This window comes from Typopeltis vanoorti, chromosome 4, assembly GCF_054136105.1.
Source record: "Typopeltis vanoorti isolate ZY-2024b chromosome 4, IOZ_Tvanoo_1.0, whole genome shotgun sequence".
NCBI lineage: Eukaryota > Metazoa > Arthropoda > Arachnida > Uropygi > Thelyphonidae > Typopeltis > Typopeltis vanoorti.
The window spans coordinates 63,746,438-63,768,944 of NC_143552.1; the positions used below are offsets into that span (position 1 = coordinate 63,746,438).

Consider the following 22,507-nt stretch of genomic DNA (forward strand, 5'->3'; position numbering starts at 1 on the left):
AATGTTTATGTTTTTATATTAAATCAATATATCAAGTCTATATTAACATATTTTTAAAGGGAGTTTTTAAGGCTACAAGAATTGTATGGTGCATCTGGACTCATACTTGAAAAAATTGGCGCATGGAATGTAAAAGATTGGCCTTAGATCAATAACAGGTAAGTCTTAATCAAAGAGGGAAAGCAGCAGTGAACATTTTAGGTTGTGATTTGAGGAAAACAAAAATGACATTCCCATCAACAGTGGGGAAAGTTATATTTCTTTCAATGGAACGTTGGCAGTTCCTTGCTATTTAGCTCTGTTTCTTTAATAAGAATTAATGTTTGTAAAAAGAATCCTGCAGATGTCAAGTCTATATTCATATATATTCAATGGCAGGTAACATGTAACAAAAACTGTTAAGATAATGGAAAATAATGATAATTTTCTCTTTATTTTTTGTATATAGTATTACACAAATGGATAAACTCAGAAAACTACAAATAACAGTAATAAAATAGATTTTCAAATGTCTGATATATTTATACAGTTTCAATCTTCATTATTTCTTCTAAAGTACTTATTTTGAGGAAAAGTATTTACATTTGCCTTCTATAATCTTACACAACTTTTTAAATTCTATAACTAAACTTCCACAAATAAGGATATTCCGGCAGTTACGTTAATTTTGATTTTGAAAAAAGCACATCACAAGTAAAGGCTGCATACATGGAAATGTTAAGTATATTAAATTATTTATCAAAATAGATAAATATTTATCTAAAAGAGAAACAGTACTGCACTATCTTATTTCATAGCTTAACACATACATATGCACAGAAGGGAGAAATTTTATAAATTTATTCCATTTTGGCAGCAAGCTAATTACAATTTTGAAAAAAACTTATTTTCCCCTCAATGTCTAAAGCTCAGTAAGTAATGATACCCTCTGGTTGGAGAAACCTAAATTCAAATCCCATCTAGGGTACAAAGAACCTTTATCAGAGTTTTTCAACTGAAGACGAGTTAGCTGGTCTCATATGGAGGTGGCAGGGTTCACCCTCCCAGAAACTGTTTTTTCATCCAGCAAAAAGGCTAGAAGAATACATGCAATTTAAAGCCACTGCAGACACTATAGATAAGATTAATAGGATTACCTGCCCTATCATTAAGTAGTAGCAGATTAAGAAGCCAAGGTACTTGGCCATGACAGACCACAGAGCTTAACACATAAGGGAAGACAGAATGTCTTAAGCACAAAAAAGACTGTCATGCCAGCAGGTTGTTGGTTCAAATCCAATCATATGGATGGGAAAGGTTTTTTTTTTTTTTTTTTTAAATGTTGTTCTCATGCAAGGTTATATGCAAAACCTATAGTACATTTTTGTACTGTGGGTGGGCTAAGGATTTTTTAAATTTTTTTATCAATTTTATATTTTTAATTTATTTTTTTTAAATAGTCCAGAAACCCTGCTCTAGAGCCCAAACATGGAACTTTTTCAAACCACTTCAGGCCTCCAAATAAGTGAGTGGTGGTCTCACTCCAGCTGATGAAATTCATCTTCCATCTACAGACAATCACAAGCATCCATGCCCACTGTGGGATTCGAACCCATAGCCTGTTGGTTGGAGAGTAGGTACACTAGCCACTTGGCCAACCAGAATGGCAAATGTGAATGACTAAGTGGTAGATGATTTTCACTGCCTGGTGTGAGACTATCACCCTAATTAACAGCATCAGAATGGCTTAAAAAAGTTCCATATATGGTCTCAAGAGCAGAGATTTTAAATTATCCCATCTTTTAGTCCACTATGGTAGGTTTACAAATTTTCATGGATAGTAAATTCTAATAGCAAGCTTTAATATTTTAACAGCTATCATGGATGGAAGTCTCATAAAAAATACAAACATAAATGGCTTTGTATAAACCTAATTAAACCTATGATAGAGCAAGTAATGCTATCTAGATTATTCTACTCATCACCTTCATCACAAACCATGTGCATACTGCCCACTGGTGTCTGATGCCTCCTTCACTATCTTCTTCCACCTTTCTTTGTCCAGTGCACAGTGTCACAGTTTTCATAACCCCATTCCACAGTCTTTGTCATCTATCCATTCTATGGTCTACTTCTTCTATTTACACCAGCCATAATACCAAGCATGAATGTCTTTATCTTCCGATCCTTGCTCATTCTGCAGATATATCCAAATAATTGCAGCTTCCTTTGTATAATTTTCAGCATTAAATTCTCCTTTGGTTGTATTTTCTGATAGAGCTTTTCATGTGATTTTCTGTACCTATCCTATTCTTAGAATCTTCCTGTAACAAGTTCTTTCAAATGCCAAAATTATTTTTCTCGATTCCTTAATTATTACCCACGTTTCAGATCCATACAGTACACCGCTAAAGATGCTAGTTGTTTCTAGTACTCTTAATTTCATCTGCAGGCTGACCGCTTTGCTTTCCCAGATGTTATCCATGGCCTTTAGATTTGTTCTTTCCTTTACAATCGTGATCTTTATTTCCTTTCTACAGTCCAAGTCATATGCCATTTTACTCTCCAAATACATGCATTGGTTTACATTTTCTCTATCAGTTCTATCCACTTGTATCTTTTGTTTCATGTTCTTCTCACCAAATACCACTGTCTTTGTTTTTTCCAAGCTCATAACAAGTCCAAATCTCTTCCCTTCCTCATTTAACAGTTTCAGTTATTTTGTAGTTCTCTTTCGTCTTTTTCAATAATAACAACCATCATCTGCAAATCTCAGATTGTTAATTCTCATTCTGTGTGCTGATGTTCCTTTTGCATCTTCCTTCATTTTGTCCATTGCTCTTTTTAAATGTGCGATGAAAATGCTTGGTGATATTGGGTTCCCCCTGTCTAGTACTTCTGCTTGTTCTAAACCATTTTCCTAGATCCTCACCTATTCCAACTGCTACCATTGCATTCTTATAAACATGATTATTCTACTGGTATCTGTCAATTGCATGTGTTCACTTGATTTGTTTATCTTGAATTAAAACACATGCTTGCTACATTATATGAGACTAACAAACATCTTCAGTTGAAAAGTCTTTGTAAAGGTTTCTCACTTTCTAGATGGGATTCATATGAGATCCATTCCAGCCAAAGGGCATCATTACTACTGACTGAATTATGATGGTTCTATGGAAAAACTTTTTTTTTTTCTTTTTTGAATTTCATAGGATTCTATCTAAAACTATAACCTACTTGTTGTTTTCACATACAAAAGTTAAATTTCTTTAGCTAATCATGATACTTTTACTGCAGGTTCTGCAGCATGTGAAACTGATTAAAAAAAAAAAGAAGAACAAAAGGGTACCAAAAAAGAGGATAAACAGACAGAAACTCTGAAATGTCATGTAGTCCACATGTGAGTTACATGAAGTTTTACATAACATGCAACTTACTAAGAGGTAACACTAAAGTTAATCTTTTGCTTTTGACGTGCAAGTTTATAACATTTTTTTCAAGTTCTGTAAGTTGGATACAAGTAGTGTTATCAAACAAGAGCTACAAAAAAAAAAAAATCTCATGGAAGGAATATAAAAAGAAATGGGATCAACTAGTTCAAAAGCAATATAAAGCACAGGTAAGAAGAGTAATTAGCATGGTTAGGAGTACAAACATCAGATGCGAAAAAATTAACCAAGTAGGCCAAAGCAGTCCTATGCTATAAGAAATAAAAGGACGATTGCTTATGGAAGGATAACTTTAATGAATACAGATGGTAAGGAAGTAAAAGAAGCAGAAGAAATGAAATTTCTGAATGATCACTTTGCAAGGGTGAAGATAATGCAATAACTGGTGTAACAAACCAATATGAAGATAGAGGCAGATTAAGTATGATTACTAAATAACTTAAGGAATTCACAATGTATACTGGAATATAAATTAAAATAAACTTTAATATATACTTCCTACATTTCGGCAATGTCACATTGCCATCTTCATAGTAACATAAGATTAAGACACGTACACGCAGGCACTAAAAACAGCAAATGAGGTCGAAGCGACCACGTGCAACCAACGTATAAGCCTTTCTACGAGAATGCAGATTAAGTGGAAGTGTTCAGGATATTAAGAAATCTGAATGTGAATACAGATTTCTTAATATGGGATTGGATGAAGATCAAATGACATATTAGCCCATGTATTATGAAACAGAGCAAAAGAAATGGCAGTACCCATAACAAAGTTGTTTAATTCAATTCTCAGCACTAACAATCCATGGGAGTGGAAAGAGAACAAGAGTTACTGTTTTTAGAGAGAGAAAGAGCGGTTCCAAGATAATATACAGAATTAAGGGGAGATGGGGGAAGATAATGTGATCATCTTTGTGAAAGGGAGGTCTTGTCTTTAATTTACCTGCTTTCTACAATAAAATGACAGTTGAGTTGGATAAGGGAAATGAACACATCAGGACACTACTTGACTTTGTAAAGGAATTTTATAAGATACTACATGAATCTATTTTGCAAACTGAAGCCAGCTGGGATGGATATGAGTTGACAAACAGTTCAGATATCAAAGAGTAATATATGGTGGAACAGAATGCAGGTAACCAGTGGTGTGTACTCTGTACTTAGCCTACTGCTGCTGTTTAATTTGTATATTAATAATAATGGAAATAAATTGAAGGAACTATCTAATGTTTGCTGATAACTAAAGTGGGGAGTACAATAGTTAATAAGGGCAAATGATAAATTGTGCAGAATGATTTTAAAAGACTGGCATTTTGGGTAAAGCATGTAATGGTTACCAGTTCAATATGGCAAAGCATAAGGTTATGTACGCATTTGAGTGGAGAAAAAAAAAAAAAAAACTACAAGCCATATATTACATGGATGGAAATGGACTATAAGAAACAGGTGAGGCTAAGGATTTGGAGGTGATGGGGGACAGCAAGATAGAGTTCATAAGACATATTTGCAAAAGTGGGAAGAAGAAAAAAAAAATCATTAGGCTGTCAAAAAACACACTGACAAGTACAGATAAGGGGGTTATTATTCCTCTCTCTAAGGTTTTTTATATAGCCATATCTGAATTATGCAGAGATTTAATTATCTTGGTTTCCTGAGAATAAGGAAGTGTTGCAGAGGATTCAGATGAGAATAACCAAAATAGTGAATGGTTTCTGGAGTGCTCCCTAGGAGGATGGGTTGAAGATTTATGGGTTATAAAGTTTAGTTCACAGATGGAAAATGACTGAAATATAAGTTACTGAAGGGGGTTTTATAGAATAAAGTAGATGCAGAAGAAATTTTTGAATACAAGATAAGCAGGAGAGAACAACATGTTATCCCTGGAAGTATGAGTGTAGTAAGTCAGCAAGAATGTAAAAACTAGATATTTTTGGCTTGAGGAGTAGTGAAGAATGAAATGGGTAGCCAAAGGTAATGTGTGTACCTGTGCACTTTGGCATATGTGAGAAGAATGTTCAGTGGGTCTGTAATGTGTCTTAGGACTCTTGGGAGATACCCGTGTAATAATAATGATGCTAACAAACATTTATAAATACTTTTCTTTTCATACTGTTATGTCGCTACTATTAGAAAATGCAATAAATTTGCAATATGGATACATACTTTTAAGCATATATTTTATAGGATTAGATAATATTTTTATACAGCTGCACAAGGTTGCCGCCTGATGTTTTTTCATTAGAAGTAAATAGTGGGAAATTTGTTGTGCTTAATGAATTCACAAAACTATTTGTAAAGCCTAAGCAACAGCAGCAGCAGCATTAAATAAAGTTTGAAATAATGCTTAAAAGGTCAAGGTTATGTATGTGTGAATGAGAAATGCAGCTGATATCTTCAATCATTCAGAAGTAATGGAGTATGAAATGTGCTCTAAAAGCAACTTCACATCACATGAACAATAAGTATTCTTATTTTTAATGGCAAAATTACAAATAAAGCTATATGTCATGAGATGCTGAAGGTTTTGAAGCAACACTATTTAATCAGTATGGTGCTTGTACCATTTCTACAGACACCATGGTTCTCCTTAATAAAAAGTTTCCCTAACTCAACATCATAAACATTTTTTAAATTCAAGTTTATCAAGTAAATTCAGCTTACAATTTGATGGAAAGAGATATCAATTATACATTTATAGATACAAAAACATACAATAAGGAAAGAAAAAACTTAGTATTTGTTGTTTTGATGTTCAAACAGATGAAACATAATATATAAGTTCAACTATAACCAATAGATGCCTATAATCAATATATTTTGTATTTCATATTTTATTTAAAATCAATGTTTCAAAAGGCAAAGAGTACTTCAGCTGATCATGTGTAAACTGAATAAGCTAAGTTATATACTACTGACTACTGATCAGTGAACATTATCAGCCTGTAGCAAGAACTTTTCATTCAGCCAACCACACTACTGACAGTACTATTTCTCATCAGATATAAGCATGATAGGTAAATAGCATTGTAAAAATATAAAATAATATAATCTCATAAGATTAAAGCAGATATACTTATTTTGTTAATAATTATTTTAGATGTTACCAATAAAGAATAAATTGGTCAAGATTGCAATAATTAAAAATATAGTAAATGCAATTTTTTTTGTTTTGTTTTTGAAAGCAAATCTATATGAGCTTACCTAAAAAGTCTTTTACAAACAACATGCCTTATGCAAGATTCAAATATGCATCCCTTATGGTACATTTATACACCACATTTTAAAAATATTTACTTTATCACAGCTTGTAGCTCCAGAACCAGGTCCTATTACAAGATAAATTTGCTCAAAATATTTAAATTCAACAATCAGGTAGGTTTTTTTTTTTTTTTTTTTTACATTTTCACTTAAAAGCCATGTTCAAACACTATGACTATAATCTGAAGATAAACACATGATTACCGATATAAATTTAAGTACAGGAACTTGTAACAATATTATATAATCGATATATATCCTTACTGTTTCAGAAAATTCTGAGAATTCACACACACACACACACACACACACAAAGTACAATGCCTCACAAACTTGTTCCTATGGAAAGTGTGCATATCGAGGTCCTCTCATTAGCCGTGATCTTTTTTGATGAGCAACAACTGCCACTACTGCAACTGCAAGTATTACTGCTATACAGCCAATCAGAGCATTCAGGATGATGGGGGTATTATTTAAATCTTGGGTCTTTATATTTATACTGTCACCATCTTCTGGATCTGAGCTCTGGAAACTGGTATGATTTATTCCCTCAGATATCTCACTAACAGAAGAATGCAAACATGTATTGTATTCAGATTGTTCAGCATACCCAATGGAACAGAGATGTAACTGTCTACAAGAATTGTTGCATTGTCCACTGTCCTTGGCCACTGTAGTGTAATTGTAATATTTCTCAAAAAGGAAAGAAGATTTCTGCACTTTTTCATATACTTCAACTAAAGATTCAGTTGTAGCATTAGAAACATTATAAGTTTTTGTAAAGGTATACAACAATTCCCAAGTTGCATTTCCTGAATTATTTAATGAATCCAGCTGATCAGGTCCATCATGTGGATCACTTGCCTGTAAAATGAAAATAAGAAATGAAATACCAAAATTATGATAAAGGAGTACAAAATAAGAGCAAACTATATATTCATGAAATTTAACTGGAAGTTTAATTTCATCCTAAGCCCTGACAGAATTAATTACTCAATTACAAAAAAGCCAGATGAGATGAAGTTTATTTGCTGATGATGATTATTTGCTTTCTTTACACTAGTGATTAAAGTGAGTGAATGAGTTTTTAGTTGTTAAGAGTAGTATTTTAATTTGAAACTTAATTGTTGATACAAACAAGAATAGACAAGAGTGGGGTGGGAGGGGATGTGTGTGCGTGAGAGAGAGAGAGAGAGAGAGATGAAAATGATAGCCTCATGGTCAAACAGGCTGAGCAGCATGGCTTTTGGAAGGATGATTCAATGTTAGGAATATAGTGTATATGCTTGGGAGAATGTTAGGGATGTGGATACTGAGAGGATCAATAAGAGGAAGCAAATATAGATTTGTAGTAAGTGTGATCTCCTGATATACTATAATGGTTTTACAAATGAGTAATGAACAAGGAGTGAATAGAAATAGAATGAAGATGATATACAGCAAACAATAGTGATGACAGCAGGCAGAAGTGAATGAAAGAGTATGGGTGACAGAAAATAAGAGCATATGAATATAGGTAATGGTGTGAGCACTTACATACCATTACTTGCACTTTCTTGCATATCAGCAAAAAAAAAAAAAAAAAAAAAAAAAAAGTGCAAGTGATAGTATACAAGTAAATGCAATTAAAGAGTTGAGCTATAAGCAAAGTTATAGTATGAATGTAAACCAAAAAGTAGAAAAGTATTAATGATTCAAGAGTCAATGTGAAAATGATACATAACTGCACATATAGAAATTCCATCATAGTTGTGCTGATTGAGAAGATGCATAAGGTTTATTTTACTGGAGAGAAGATGAACAGGATGTGTGAGGCTTGAAATTAGGAGTAAACAAGTAAAAGAATCAGTAATGGTTGTAGGAACAAATTTGAATGTACAGATGGAAAAGTAAAGATAACAGTATAGTGAGGTGACAACGGTAAATGTGATCAATATACTGTGCAGGTATGACAGCAGTGAGTTGATGGTGACCACAGATGATGAATGGCATGTTGTCATACAAACTTCTATCTCACACCACATATTCTCAATGCCATTAATGTAATTTCTACTCTGATTCTCCACAACTGTATTCAGCTTTTCTATATTGCCAAAATATGCTGTACTCTCTGATTTCTACCCCTGTTAGAACATCCTCTTCAGTTAACTAAGTTTCACTGATATCAACTATCTTTGAAGAAATAGAATCAGTCAATGCCAAGAACTCATTCCCTTTTTATTCGTAATACTCCTTGCATTTGTATGCAGAAAAACCAGTGCACTGCCAGTATTCATACAGCTATTATTAATCTCTACATATTCTACCTGGATCTGCAATATACAAAGGTGGTCTGAAAAGTTCTCGGCTTCAACCATAGATAAAATAGATAAAACTAGATAAAATATTATATAGTTATATATTTAATTAGGGGGTGCTTAAGGGTCAAATCTGTATAACTGAGAGGAGACCTCCACATAGCCTTTAAAGGAATGCGGAGAACCGACCAGGGCTTCTGAACCTAATGTCCAATCCTCACCTTCTCGTGGTGCACCCCGGTTGGGTATCTACTTGGATACTGAACGAACGAGGATGGGCTAGCAATATGGGATTTAGCCGACCAAATTGTATTCTTATTTGTTAAACCAAAATAAAAAATGATGGTACAACATGACAAAATTTCATGCCGGCTGAGGCGTCGCCCGGTTAAACAAGGTCCCTGTTGTTTTCGCCAGGGAACCAGGGCGAACAGCGAAAAGTCAGCTACTGGAACAAATCTGAAAACACACCCCAACTCAACATCACCAGAGTTAAGGATCGGTAGTATCAACATAAGAAGCCTGAATGGCAAAGAAATGGAGCTAGCTGAGGAATTAGATAAGTACCAGATCGACATAATAGGGGTGACCGAAACAAAAAAGACCAAAACTGGTGAGATCTTTCTGAGCAATAAATACAAAATGTTATATTCAGGCAATGACAATCAAGGAAAAGAAGGAGTAGCCATAGTATTAACACAAAATACGAGGCTAATCTTCTTGAATGGCAGTCAGTCTCAAGTAGAGTAATGTGGGCAAACATGAGAATGGGGAACTGGACAATGAGACTTATTTGTGCCTATGGTCCCACAGAAGGTTCTACTAAGGTAGAAATGGAGGAATTTTTTGAGGCTTTAGAAAAAGGAACTGACACAATGAAAAAGGAAAAGTTGGTCCTTGTTGGGGATCTAAATAGCAGAGTAGGAAATGATTGTGAGACATACAAAAATATTTTGGAAAAATTTGGAGAAAAGAGCAAAGCTAATAAAATGGGAAATATTTGTTGGATTTCTGCTCAGGACATGGACTGGTTATTACTAACACCATGTTCCAACATAAAAATGTGCGAAAATTCACATGGAGAGAAGAAGCAAGGAATAAGAAAATGTCTCGTTGACTATCTTATTGTTGATAGTGATGTTTTCTCCCTGGTACAGGACACCAGAGTGCACAGAGGATTTGAAATTGGAAGTGATCACTATTTAGTAATCACTATTTAGGATAAAATTGGAAGTGATCACTATTTAGTAATCACTATTTAGGATAAAATTGGAAGTGATCACTATTTAGGATAAAATTGAAATTCATATTGAAAAGAATAACATGTAAGAAAGTTTTAAAGCGAATAAAAGTTGAGCAGCTCTCAGATGTGAACTGTAGACTAAAATACACAAAGATTATTGGAGAAAAAATGAAAGAGTTTGAGAACAGGAATCAAACCTTGGAGATTCAGTGGCAAGCCTTGAATAAAGCCCTGATTGATTCAGCTAGAGAGGCATGTGGTGAAGTTGTCTGCAAGGATAGAAAAATTAGAACTCCATGGTGGACACTGAGGTTAAAGAGGCAGTGAAGGAAAAGAAGAAAGCATATCAAAAGTTCCTGGCAAATAAGTCAGCTTGTGCTCTTAGAGAATATAGAAACAAATGCAAGAATGCTAAACACTGTGTAAAACTAGCTAAACAAAAGTCATGGGAGGACTTTGGCAAGAATATAGAAAATTAATATCAAGAAGGTGGCAAAATATTCTGGAGGTTTTTGAAGAAGCTTAGGAATGGAGGAAAGAGTGCTGTAAAAGGAGTTAGAGATGATAAAGGTGACATGAAAATGGGAAAAAAAGATATCCTTGAAGTATGGAGTAATTATTTGAAAAACTGCTAAATGAAACAAGCAGTGACGACAACACAGTGGTAAAAAACACTGACCAGGCAGTCAGGAATACATATCCATACTTGAAGTGGAAAAAGCCATCAATGGCTTGAAATGTGGAAAGGCAGGCAGGAGTAGATGATATTTGACCAGAAATGCTGAAGTATGGTGGTATAAGAGCCTAACAGTGGCTGCACTGCATAGTTCAGAAGGCCTGGACAGAGGGACGAATTTCCGATGATTGGAGTAGAGCTCTCATAGTACCCATATATAAAAAGGGAAATAAAACTGAATGTGAGAATTACAGAGGTATTTCCTTACTGAGTGTTCCTGGTAAGATCTATGCAAGTATACTTGAGAAACGGTTTAGAAGAATTGTGGAAGAAAAGCTGGGTGAAGAACAAGCTGGATTCAGGCCAAATAGAGGTTCACTTTACGACAAATACTCGAGAAAGCATGGGAATATAATAAAGATCTGTATTTAAGTTTTGTCGATTTGGAAAAGGCATATGACAAGGTGCCAAGAGAGAAGCTATTCAATACGGTAGTTATATGGTGTCAATGGGGCATTATATCAAGCTATTAATACTTAGTTTTTATTTGAGTTGTAAGTCAGCAGTTAGAATTGAAAGAAGTACAGGAAGATGGTTTAATGTTAAATCTGGTGTCAGACAAGGATGTACATTATCCCCTCTGTTATTCATTATCTATATGGATCACATTATGACAAAATTGGAGATGTTAATGTCAGCTCTTTGCTTTATGCAGATGATGTTATACTTCTAAATAAATCCGCTACAAGTCTGCAAGATTTCCTGACTAAATTGAATAACTGTTGTAATAGATATGGTATGAAGGTCAGCAATAAAAAGACAAAGACAATGAAAATAGGCAGAATCACTGAAAATGTCAACTGTGTTGTGAATGGAGAACCTGTGGAACAAGTAAAACATTTCAGCTACTTAGGCATGATTTTTAGTGAAGATGGTAAATTAAATAAAGAAATAGACAACAGAATCAGCAAAGCTAGTATGGTGGGAAATCAATTGAATAAATTCATATGGAATAAGAGAGAAATTAGTCGGAACACTAAATTAGCTGTATACAAGACAGTGTTCAAACTAGTTTTAATTTATGGATCTGAGAGCTGGGGCAGAAGTAAAACACTTGACCAAAGACTAGAGACCGCAGATATGAGAGTCCTGAGAAAGATTAGAGGCGTGAACAGATGACATCAATGGCAATATCATATTAAAAACGAGGATATTAGGAAAGAACTTGACATTGTCAGCATCCAGGAATGCATTAGCAGAGCTAATCTCAGGTGGTATGGTCGCTTAAACAGAATGGGTGAAGAAAGATTAGCAAAACAAGTGTTCTCTGCCAGGTTGGCAGCAAAACGACCCAGAGGAAGACCAAGATATAGGTGGATTAATACTGTACATAGTGCTTTAGACAATAGAAATATAAGATCTGATAATGTTGGAGTCTTGAGAAGTAACCGACTGATTCGGAGGAGGATTGTAGATAGGAAATTAATAATGATGTAATTTTTTTTTCATGTAGTACTATCATATCCTGTACAACCCTTGAGGGTACATGGCAGGAATTTGATGATGATATTTAATTAGTAATCTGTTTTAAAACATTACAGATTATCAAGTAATGCTAGTTAGAGGTTGAATAGAAGTTGTTTATAATAGGTAATAACAAAAAAAAAAAAAAAAAACTCTTTAATGCCCTTTTAATATAAGAATATTTAACTAGTAAAATTAAATAAAATTTTAAAATATAATTTTTAATTTCATTTTTTGTTAGATTTTAATTCTCAGCTAACTTCAAAGTTCTTCAATTACATGTAGTTAGGTTTGAATTTCTGATTTAATGTGTGGACAGACTTATGTGTTCGTCGAACATGTTGTTTATTATTTTAACGGTATAATAGAACACAGAAACTAAGTAAATAATTAATTTATTAACTTGATGCTGATATTTCGCTGGTATTATAACCAGCATCTTCAGAGCACAAAAACACTGTTTGTCACAATATGCGAGACTAAAACAACATGGTGTATTTCAACAAAATTGTAGCAGCAACACAAAGACTAGAGTCCTGATTTTGGCGCCCTCTATCTGAAAAAAAAAAAAAAAAACCGCTATCATATATTACTAGAGTCCTAGAAAAGTGCTAGTTTTTTTTCCTACAATTTTGTTGAAATACACCATGTTGTTTTAGTCTCGCGTATTGTGACAAACAGTGTTTTTGTGCTCTGAAGATGCTGGTTATAATACCAGCGAAATATCAGCATCAAGTTAATAAATTAATTATTTACTTAGTTTCTGTGTTCTATTATACCGTTAAAATAATAAACAACATGTTCTGATTTAATGCTTTTAAAAAAATACATTATGATTTGTACACTTTTGTTCTTCAATGTCTGCAAATACTCTGGAACTAGCAGACTTGTCAACTTCCTATACATACATTTTAGTGTAGCAAAGCTAGATTTTATGAAATTTCTTTGTTAAAAATGTACAAGTTTCCTTGTTTTGCTGGAGGGGGGGGGGGGTCCAAAAAAATTAAACCTTGCCTCGCACTTAAAAAAAATATTATGCTTCAAATCATGTTATCATTAAGTATCTGCATGGAAAGTATGTTGTAAAGGTATATCAATATTTCTGTTATATTAGTTCACCTTCCACTAGGAGAAACCAAATCTTTCAAGGATGGCAATGGCATTCACCGAATTACTCCAAGAAGTTTCATAGGCTGATGTCAAGTTTTTGAGGAGAAAATCAGTGCATCTGGAGAATAACCCCAAATATCAACAAGCTGAGCCATATACTGGCTAACACAACCACCATGGCAACAACCAAAACATAAATCTTCTAAATTCTCAACATTTTCCAGAGCAACTTTCACTTCCTCATATTCAGGGTTCAACAAATACACTCACCCACAGCAAGCACATTTTGCCAGCTGGTGAGTAGTCATAGACAGACTGGACAAAACAGAATATCCTTATTTAATAAAAAGTAGATTGGAGGAGAATCAAAATACTCTGATAGTCTTTCTTGACTTGGAGAAAGCCTTCGATAGTATTGACTGGAATCAAATGTTTCACCTCCTAAAAACAATAAAGGTAGACTGGAGAGATAGAAGGCTCATATTTAATCTTTACAAGCATCAAGAAGCCCTAATAGAAGCAGCCAGCAATAAAACATAAACTGCAATAGCAAAAATATGTAGAGGTGTAAGACAGGGGTGCTCTCTTTCACCCATATTGTTTAATCTGTACATTGAAGATGCAATAAATAAACTGAAAGAACTAATAGAAACTGGAACTAAGATAAATGGAATTGATATTAACTGGCTACAGTTTGCAGATGATATAGCAGTTTTAGCTGATAACGAAAACAAACTGAAAGCCACCCTAACAAAGATGGAAGAAATCTTCACACGGTACAGCCTAAAAATTAATTATAAAAAAAAAATTATTAATTACAAGTAAAGCAAATCCAACGAAAATAAACCCGGAAATAAATAATAATCTACTACAACAGGTATCCTCTTTTAAATATCTTGGAAGTCTTATCATAGAAGATGGAAGAAACCAATCAGATATTAAAGCATGAATAATCCTAGCCAAAAAAGCATTCTATAACAGAAGAAACATTTTTACCAGTAAAGAACTTAGCATCCAGCTCAAAAAAAGGCTAGTGAAAACATACATATGGAGCATTGCATTATATGATTGCGAGGCCTGGACTCTAACAAAACAAGACATGAAAAAGTTGGAGGCATTGGAAATTTGGTGCTGGAGGAAGATGATGAAAATTAGTTGGACAGAAAAGAAAAGTAATGAAGAAGTTATGAATATAGTTCATGAAGAGCAGTCATTAATGAAACACATCAATAAGAGAAGAAAAAGCCTAATTGGACACCATTCGAGGCACGGGGGACTGATTAGAGAAATAATGGAGGGGACTGTAGAAGGAAAGAGGCCACGAGGCAGACCAAGAATTTCATATATAAATAACATAATGATGCTAACTGGCACTAAGAGTTATGAAGAGATAAAAAGGAAGTCACAAGACAGGATGTTGTGATGTGCTGCTATATTTACCAATTTTTGGATTGATGCAACAAAGAAGAAGAAGAATAAAAAGTAATTTTCTAAACAAAATCTTTATAAAAAAAAATATATCTCTGGCATCACTAATCAATTGGAACATATTTTAAAAAAAAATGGGAGGGAAGGGGATCTGTGGTGAGTAAATTTTTGCATAATTTATCAGGCCCTGCTCATATTCATATTTCCCTCAAAACTCATGCTAAAACAATAACTGGCAATAATAAGACCAACTATTCAACAACATTACATAAACTAGTCATCCTAAAAATGAATGCACCTCCCTTTTTAATTGATTTTTTTTTAACTTGATCCAAACTCATAACATTTATCTATTCCATTCCTAAAGCTTTTCCCTTCCTTACACTACCCTACATCCACAATACTTAAGAGAAAATTATTTCATATATTTTCTGTCCTACTACTAAAGTGAGTACCTGATTTGACTTCTTGCTTCTTAATTATCTCCTTATTATGCCCTCTAGCAGGTACAAGCCAATGGCAATAGAGACTGGACATCTTAGAAACTTCTATTTGAGAAAATAGAAGTTTTCTAAGTTCTTCTAAATTACTTAAGCTCAACAAATGGTAATTTATTAACAGAAAGGGCTCCTAGTTTACCAACTGGGGGAAGGGGGGGGGGCTAAAGGAATGCTGCAGTTTCTATATACTAATGCCAGAAGTAGTGGGAACAAGAGGAAGGCGTTTATGGAATTATTTAGTGCAATCTCACCAAAGGTTATAAGCATTAGTGAGACTTAGCTAACAGCAGATGATGTAGTTACAGGGATAGAATGTGAAGAGTTTAGTATTTTCAGGGAAGATAGAGAAGATAGGATGGGAGAGGGGTACTGCTGCTGATAGAGGATGAATTGCAGCCAAAAAGAATAGGAGATAGGTGGGTGGCTGTTCATTTGAAGCAGTCTGGTGAGATTAAGGCAAGTAAGACAAAACATACAATTGGTTGCTGTAGGCCAGGGAGTTCCACAGATGGTCTGGAAGATATGAATCGCCAAATCAGTAGATACAGTACAGGTCAAGTGATTATTATTGGGGACTTCAACTATGGAGATATAGACTGGAAGGAAGAAAGATCACATGGCAGGAAGGAAATAGAATTTATACACCTACTAAGAGATAATTACTTAAGGCAGGTGAAGGAGGGGACTAGAGGTGGGAGGATATTGGACCTGGTCATAGGATCAGAAGAGCTATCCATAACCAAGATGACCACATTGCCACTAATTGGTGAAAGTGACCATGTTGTCTTGACTTGGGAAATTGTACAACATGAGGAATATTCTATCAAGACGGGGTAAGACTGCAGAAGCAATTATAGACTGATCAGTTTCTCAGGCATGATGGTAAAAGTACTAAAAAAATTGGTAAAGAAGAGAATTCAAGAATGGGTAGATAAAATATGATACTGTGTGAGGATCAACATGGCTTTTTGAAGGGTTGGTCAGCCTTTGTAATTTACTAACTTTTTATAATAGAGTAACAGCTGAGTTGGATAAAGGAAATAGTTACACAATGATTTTGCAAAGGCATTTGACAGAATACCACATGGAACTCTGTTACGCAGATTAGAACAAATGGGGACAGATATCAAAAAGTGGTATATCGAGGGACAGAATCGAGGCCAAAACAGCTGACCAGTAGTGTGCTGCAAGGTTCACTGTGGTGGGACCATTGCTGTTTAATTTATACATAAATGATATAGGAAATAACCTGAAACAAAAATATTCTACCTGCAAAATTAGGTAGAATAATAGTTAATCAAGGTGATGTGGAGAGCTTGAGGATGATTTAAATAGGCTATTAGTGTGCGTAAAAGATGTAATGGTGTTAGCTGTCAGTGTGTAATGGATGTTAGTTTAATGTAGAGAAATGTCAAGTTATGCATTTTGGGATAAATAGATTACAAGCTGTGTATCATATTAATAGCACCGTATTTTCAAGAAATAGATGAGGCTAGAGATTTAGGTGTGGTGGTAGACAAAGAATTAAAGTTTGGAGGACATATTGCTAAAGTTGCCATTCCTCTTTATAAGGCCTTGATATGCCCACATCTGGATTACTATGCTCAAGTCTGGTCTCCTGGGGATGAGGAAGCAGTGTAGAGGATTCAGAAGCGAGTGACCAGGATGATAAGTGGCCTGTGGAATATTCCCTATGAAAATAGACTGGGGTGTGTGGATTGCAGAAGTTTGTTGATAGGAGAAAAAGAGGGGATATGATAAAAACAATTAAGTGGATTAAAGGGTTTTATATGATAGATGCAGAGGAAATGTTTCAGCACTTGACTAGAGAGACCAGAACAAGGGATCATCCCTTGAAGTTGAATAAATGTGTGATTATTAGGGGCATGAGGATTAGATGTCATACTTGGAGAGTTGGGAATGAGTGGAATGGATTGCCAGAGTCAACTGTGAGTGCTTTGTCTGTTAATGGATTCAAGGAAAGGTATGATAAATTGTGTGGATAGATTGGGTCTCCTGCAATGAGTCTTCAGACTCCATGGAGGTGCCCATATAATAATAACTCACTAATAATAATAATAATATACTCAGTTTACTTTCTCTAAATACATTTAATTCTTTGAACATCCATTAGAAACTGGGACAAAAACTGAGTACCATAATCCAACACCGGCCTGACCAGAGACTTGTAAGACAGTATTATAACTTCTTTTCACCTGTAACTGAAGTTTTTTTTTATTAGATCAACAATCTACCATTCTTTACTAAGTCTAAACCACTATGATTCCTGAATTTAAATTCCTTATCTGCCATAATACTCAGATTCTTCCCATTCAATTTCTATCCATTTGATACTACTTCCTTATCAAATCAAATAGGTTTACATTTCTCCAATCCACTTTTCTACCATATTCTAATCTTTAAAGATTAGAAGATGTTGAATTTTACATCATCAGAAAAGAGAGAAAGTTTATTAGCAATACATGAACCTAACTCACTGATAAACGTCACATAACCCGCAGCCCTAAAACTGAATGTGGAAACTATTCCTAACTGCTTGACTGCTGGAAATCTCACTGAGCAGCATACTAAGTTCTGTCCAATAGTATGTTAGCCAGATGGAGATGGGAAAAATATTGGTAGCACATAGGAACATTTAAAAAAAATACTTAAAACAATGCAATATCAGAACATGTCTCTAGAGTTTGAAAAATAAATAGGGTAAGGAATGAAACAGATGTGTAATCTTATTAAGCAAGAAATTCATAAGAAAAAGATGATATGGAAGGAATACTGTGTGCATAAGAATGATGTTAGTTACTAAAGTTATAAAGAGAAGGCTAGAAGAGTTATAACAGTTGAACAGAAAGCTAAATATGAGTATGAAAAGAAACTGGCTCTGCAAGCTATAGACAACCCAAAAGAATTCTATTGTTATGTTGCAAATAAAAGAAAGAATGAGTATGAAAGAATAATTCTATCGAACGTAGATATGTTTGTAAAATCAGAAGAGATTGTTCAACTAACAAGTGTCCATTTTACTAAAATGCTATCTACCTGGTGTATGAAGCATTGAGCTCATTGCTACTTCTTCACTATACGAAGAAACTCATGTGTATGCAGAAGAGGTACTAGAACTGTTGCACAAACTGAATTAGAATTCTGTAATAGGGACTAATGAAATATCAGCATGGATGCTAAAAGAATGTTCAGCTGAAGTGGCTATTCCTTTGACCAGAACAGTGGAAAGAATGTATAGTAATCCCATCCCATTGAACACGTGTGATGTGTACAACTATCAACCTATCAGTATCTGGAGTGGTGGTGAAGATTTTCGAAAAATTGGTAAAAGTTTGCTTACAGAAATGGGTTAACAGAGAATCTATACTTTGCAATAAACAGCATAAGTTTACTCAGGGAAGATTAGGTTTTAGAAAAGTGCACATATTTTATAATAATGTTAATGTTGAATTAGAAAACAGGAAAGGATATACCATGATATTTTTGGATTTTGCTAAGGCTTTTGACAGGATACAGAATGTAAGGCTGTTGCATAAATTGTGCAATATGACTGAATTATACAATTAAAATGAAAAGCCAAATGGCTAGTTTTCTGGCAATTTAATAGATATTAAAGGAATAAAAATCCTATGTTGTTATATAGCCAAAATATAAAATATAAGCACACCTTTATGGCATTCGTATAGTGAAGGTATGTAAGTTCTTTTCACTAAGCTTTGATATCTTCCAGGTCTACCTACTCACTGATGAGACCTCAAAAAAGGTTGAAACCGGTCTGGGTAGTGACCTCTCCTCATAATGTAATGACAGTATTACATCTCCTAGGAGCTGTGTTTTACATTATGAGAGAATATCAAGAATAGTGAGGGAGCTTGCTCCACCTTTGCTTCGAATTGCCTTCGCCGATAGTTTTTCGGCATTGAAACTCATAGATCGTAGTTCTCGATCTTGAGTTTCACTTACTGGCTATATAACAACATAGGATTTTTATCCCTTTAATATGAATTATACAATATTGACATGAATAAGAGAATGACTGACTGACAGATATCAAAAAGTGGGGAATGTGAGTCTCCAAGATTTTGGATAACCAGTGGTATGCCACAGGGATCAGTCCTTGGTCCATTGGCATTTATTTATTTTTTATATAGTATTTATATAGTATTTATTTTAACATTGGGAAGGAATTGACATGTGATATATTTGCTGATGATGAAAAGATAGGCAGGGTGGTCAAGAATATGTCTAATATGCAGTATTACAGACTGATTTGAATAGACTAAAATTGTGGGCATGTGAAAATGGCTATCGGTTCAATGTCAGTAAATGTAAAGTCGTGCACTTTGGTGTAATGATATCCAATGAGATATCCAATGTCATTATACTGGTGGGATTATGCTAGAAGAAACCGATCAGGCTAGGGCAATCTTGGAGTTTTAGTAGACAGGAAGTTGAAATTTGAGAGTTATAGAACAAAGATTGCAAATACGACTCAAGGGATAACTGCAATGCGGAAAAAACCTGAACATGTATGAATAAGGAAATCATTTTGCCTCTTTATAAGGCAATGAAATGACCTCACTTACTGTGCAGAGGTCTAGTCTCCTTGTTTCCGTGGTGATGCTGATACGGTGGAGAGAGTACAAAGGAATGTGTTAAAGATGATATCGAGATTGTGGAATACAGATCATGAAACCAATTCAGAATTTTTGGATTGCTGATGCTAGCAAACAGTAGGAGTGATGTGATCAAGACTGACAAATTTCTTCAAGGATTATATGGTATACCAATAAATGGAATTTTTAATGTTATGAATAGTGGGAAGAGGACAAGAGAGCATCCATGAAAGTTGAGAATGAATGAATGCAGTCAAGAAAAGGGTGAAACCTAGATTTTTCTCTTATAGTGGTGCAAGATTGAAATGAATTGCCTTTGGAAGTTGTGCATACAGGAAGCATGAATGAATTAAAGAAAAGACATTTTCAAGAAACAGCTGGTGCAAATGATATGTGGCCTCCCTCAATGAGTCCCTAACTCCTTGGGAATATCTCTCTTAATAATAACAATAATAAAGGTTTATTTAAAAAACTTGCATGCATCCAAACTTCCAATTCATAATAAGATATAAGAATACTCTTTAATAATTTTAAATAAAACACAGTGAAAACTTACAAGGATATATTTACCTTATCTGAAAGGGTGTTAGAGACAAGACTATTTGCCAAAGTCAAATTAAGAAAGTACTGCTGATAATCAAGTAGTGATCCATCAATACGATTATAATGCATCAATCTTATTCCAGGGTTAACAGGCACGCTTAGACCTTGCACTGGTGGCCAGTTACTATGCCAAGGTGTAATAGCTGGAGCCAACAATGCTGAACTCACTACTTCACCTATTTATCAGAAAATTAAAAGTTTTAAGCTTTTCTTGAAAAGCTGCAGATGAAAAACAGTAAATGTTATAACAGTTTTCAATGAACATACATTTGGGTGATAAAAAAACAGACAAGTCACCAGTAAAGAAACAATGCCTTAGCATTTTTCTATTAGTTTCTACTGAACAAATCAATTTATAAAAATAACAGAAAAATTAAAAACTAAAATAATGAAATCAACCACTTAGTTTAATAAGGAGATAAACCTACTGTCTATTCTCACAAATGGGAAGGAGAATGTAATGACAAATTATAAAATTAGCTCCAGACCTATTGACACCAAAATATGCAATATGATGAAATACACAACCCTGGCTGACGAGTGTTAGCATACTTACTCTCCAATGAACTGGTTGTGGGTTCAAATCCCACCATGAGCATGGATGTTTGTTATTGTCTTTAGGTAGGAGATTAATTTCACTGCCTCGTTTAATGGAGGACTGAAGTGGCCGGAAAAGGTTCCATGCTTGATCTCTGAACTACGTAAAAAATAAATTTTGAAAAATACAGGGGAGAAAAAAAAAAAAAACATATATATATATATATATACAGGGTGTTCGGGATAAATTTGACAGTTTCGTAAGGAAAAAGAAAATCTTCTTTGTATCTATTAAATTTAATGAATTGACAAAAAAACATTACAGGCAGAGTTAATTACAATACTATCAACAAGATTTACTCAAAATAACCACCATTAGCATCGATCACAGCTTCAATTCTGCTTCGGAACCTCGAACAAGCTGATGCTACAGTCTCCCTGGGAAGGGCCGCAAAAACTGTTTTAATTTTATCCATTAACTGGGCTTTTGTATTACTGGAAGTGCGATTGGTGTCTTTTTCAACTGCGCCCCATACAAAATAATCCATGGGGTTAAGGTCTGGGGAGTTTGGAGGACAAACATTTGGACTGGTGAAGTCGTAGAAATTTTCAGACAACCATTTTTGACTTTTCCCAGAGGTGTGGCAAGGGGCCGAATCCTGCTGCCATACATACGGCCTACCATTGACTACCCTTGTTATCCAGGGCTTGACTACAGTTAGCAACTCCACGAACAAAGCCCGAATTCCAATGCCAGGGTTCTTCAACACCTGTTCCTGCAGATTTGCGAGGAATTCTGCTGTACGAACGCAATCAGATCGTCTGCTAGGGATCTTTCTTCTTGCTACATCCTCGTAGTCACCATTGCAAGTCTCTAGTTCATGCCTGATTATTTTTACTGTATTCAGGGAGCATTGGGCAGCAGTCGTAATATCCTTATTTTGATGGCGGGCACGAATCATCATGATACAAGTTATTCTCTTCCATGATTCAGGTGGGTTCCAGCTATCCATCCTTTCTGACATCTTGTATATGAATGAAGAAGGGTCCAAACTTTTAAATGAAGAGAAGTGTGTGTTAATACATGTAACTTACGGGAAAATATAATTAATTATAAATATGTCAAATTTATCCCGAACACCCTGTATATATAAAGATCGATAAACTGCTCTGGTTAGGTTGCAAAGTTGTTTATTGGAGTTTAATATGCATGATGTTTCCATTCTTATTTTGTCAGCTATATTGGAGGGGAGGGATTTT

At 34.5% G+C, this 22,507-nt stretch overlaps 1 protein-coding gene across 1 annotated transcript in view; it reads right to left on the bottom strand.

The window, feature by feature from the left end:
- Positions 1 to 414: 414 nt before the first annotated feature.
- LOC150107368 (acid sphingomyelinase-like phosphodiesterase 3b) overlaps positions 415 to 22,507 on the bottom strand; it is a 164,040-nt gene continuing 141,947 nt past the window's right edge. The window contains exons 6-7 of the mRNA XM_090391847.1: positions 20,678 to 20,886; positions 415 to 7,556 (exon numbers count right to left, since the gene is read on the bottom strand). Of these exons, the coding sequence (XP_090247973.1) occupies positions 7,032 to 7,556; positions 20,678 to 20,886 (734 nt within the window). The 3' untranslated portion in view covers positions 415 to 7,031. The remainder of the gene's footprint in view (positions 7,557 to 20,677; positions 20,887 to 22,507) is intronic.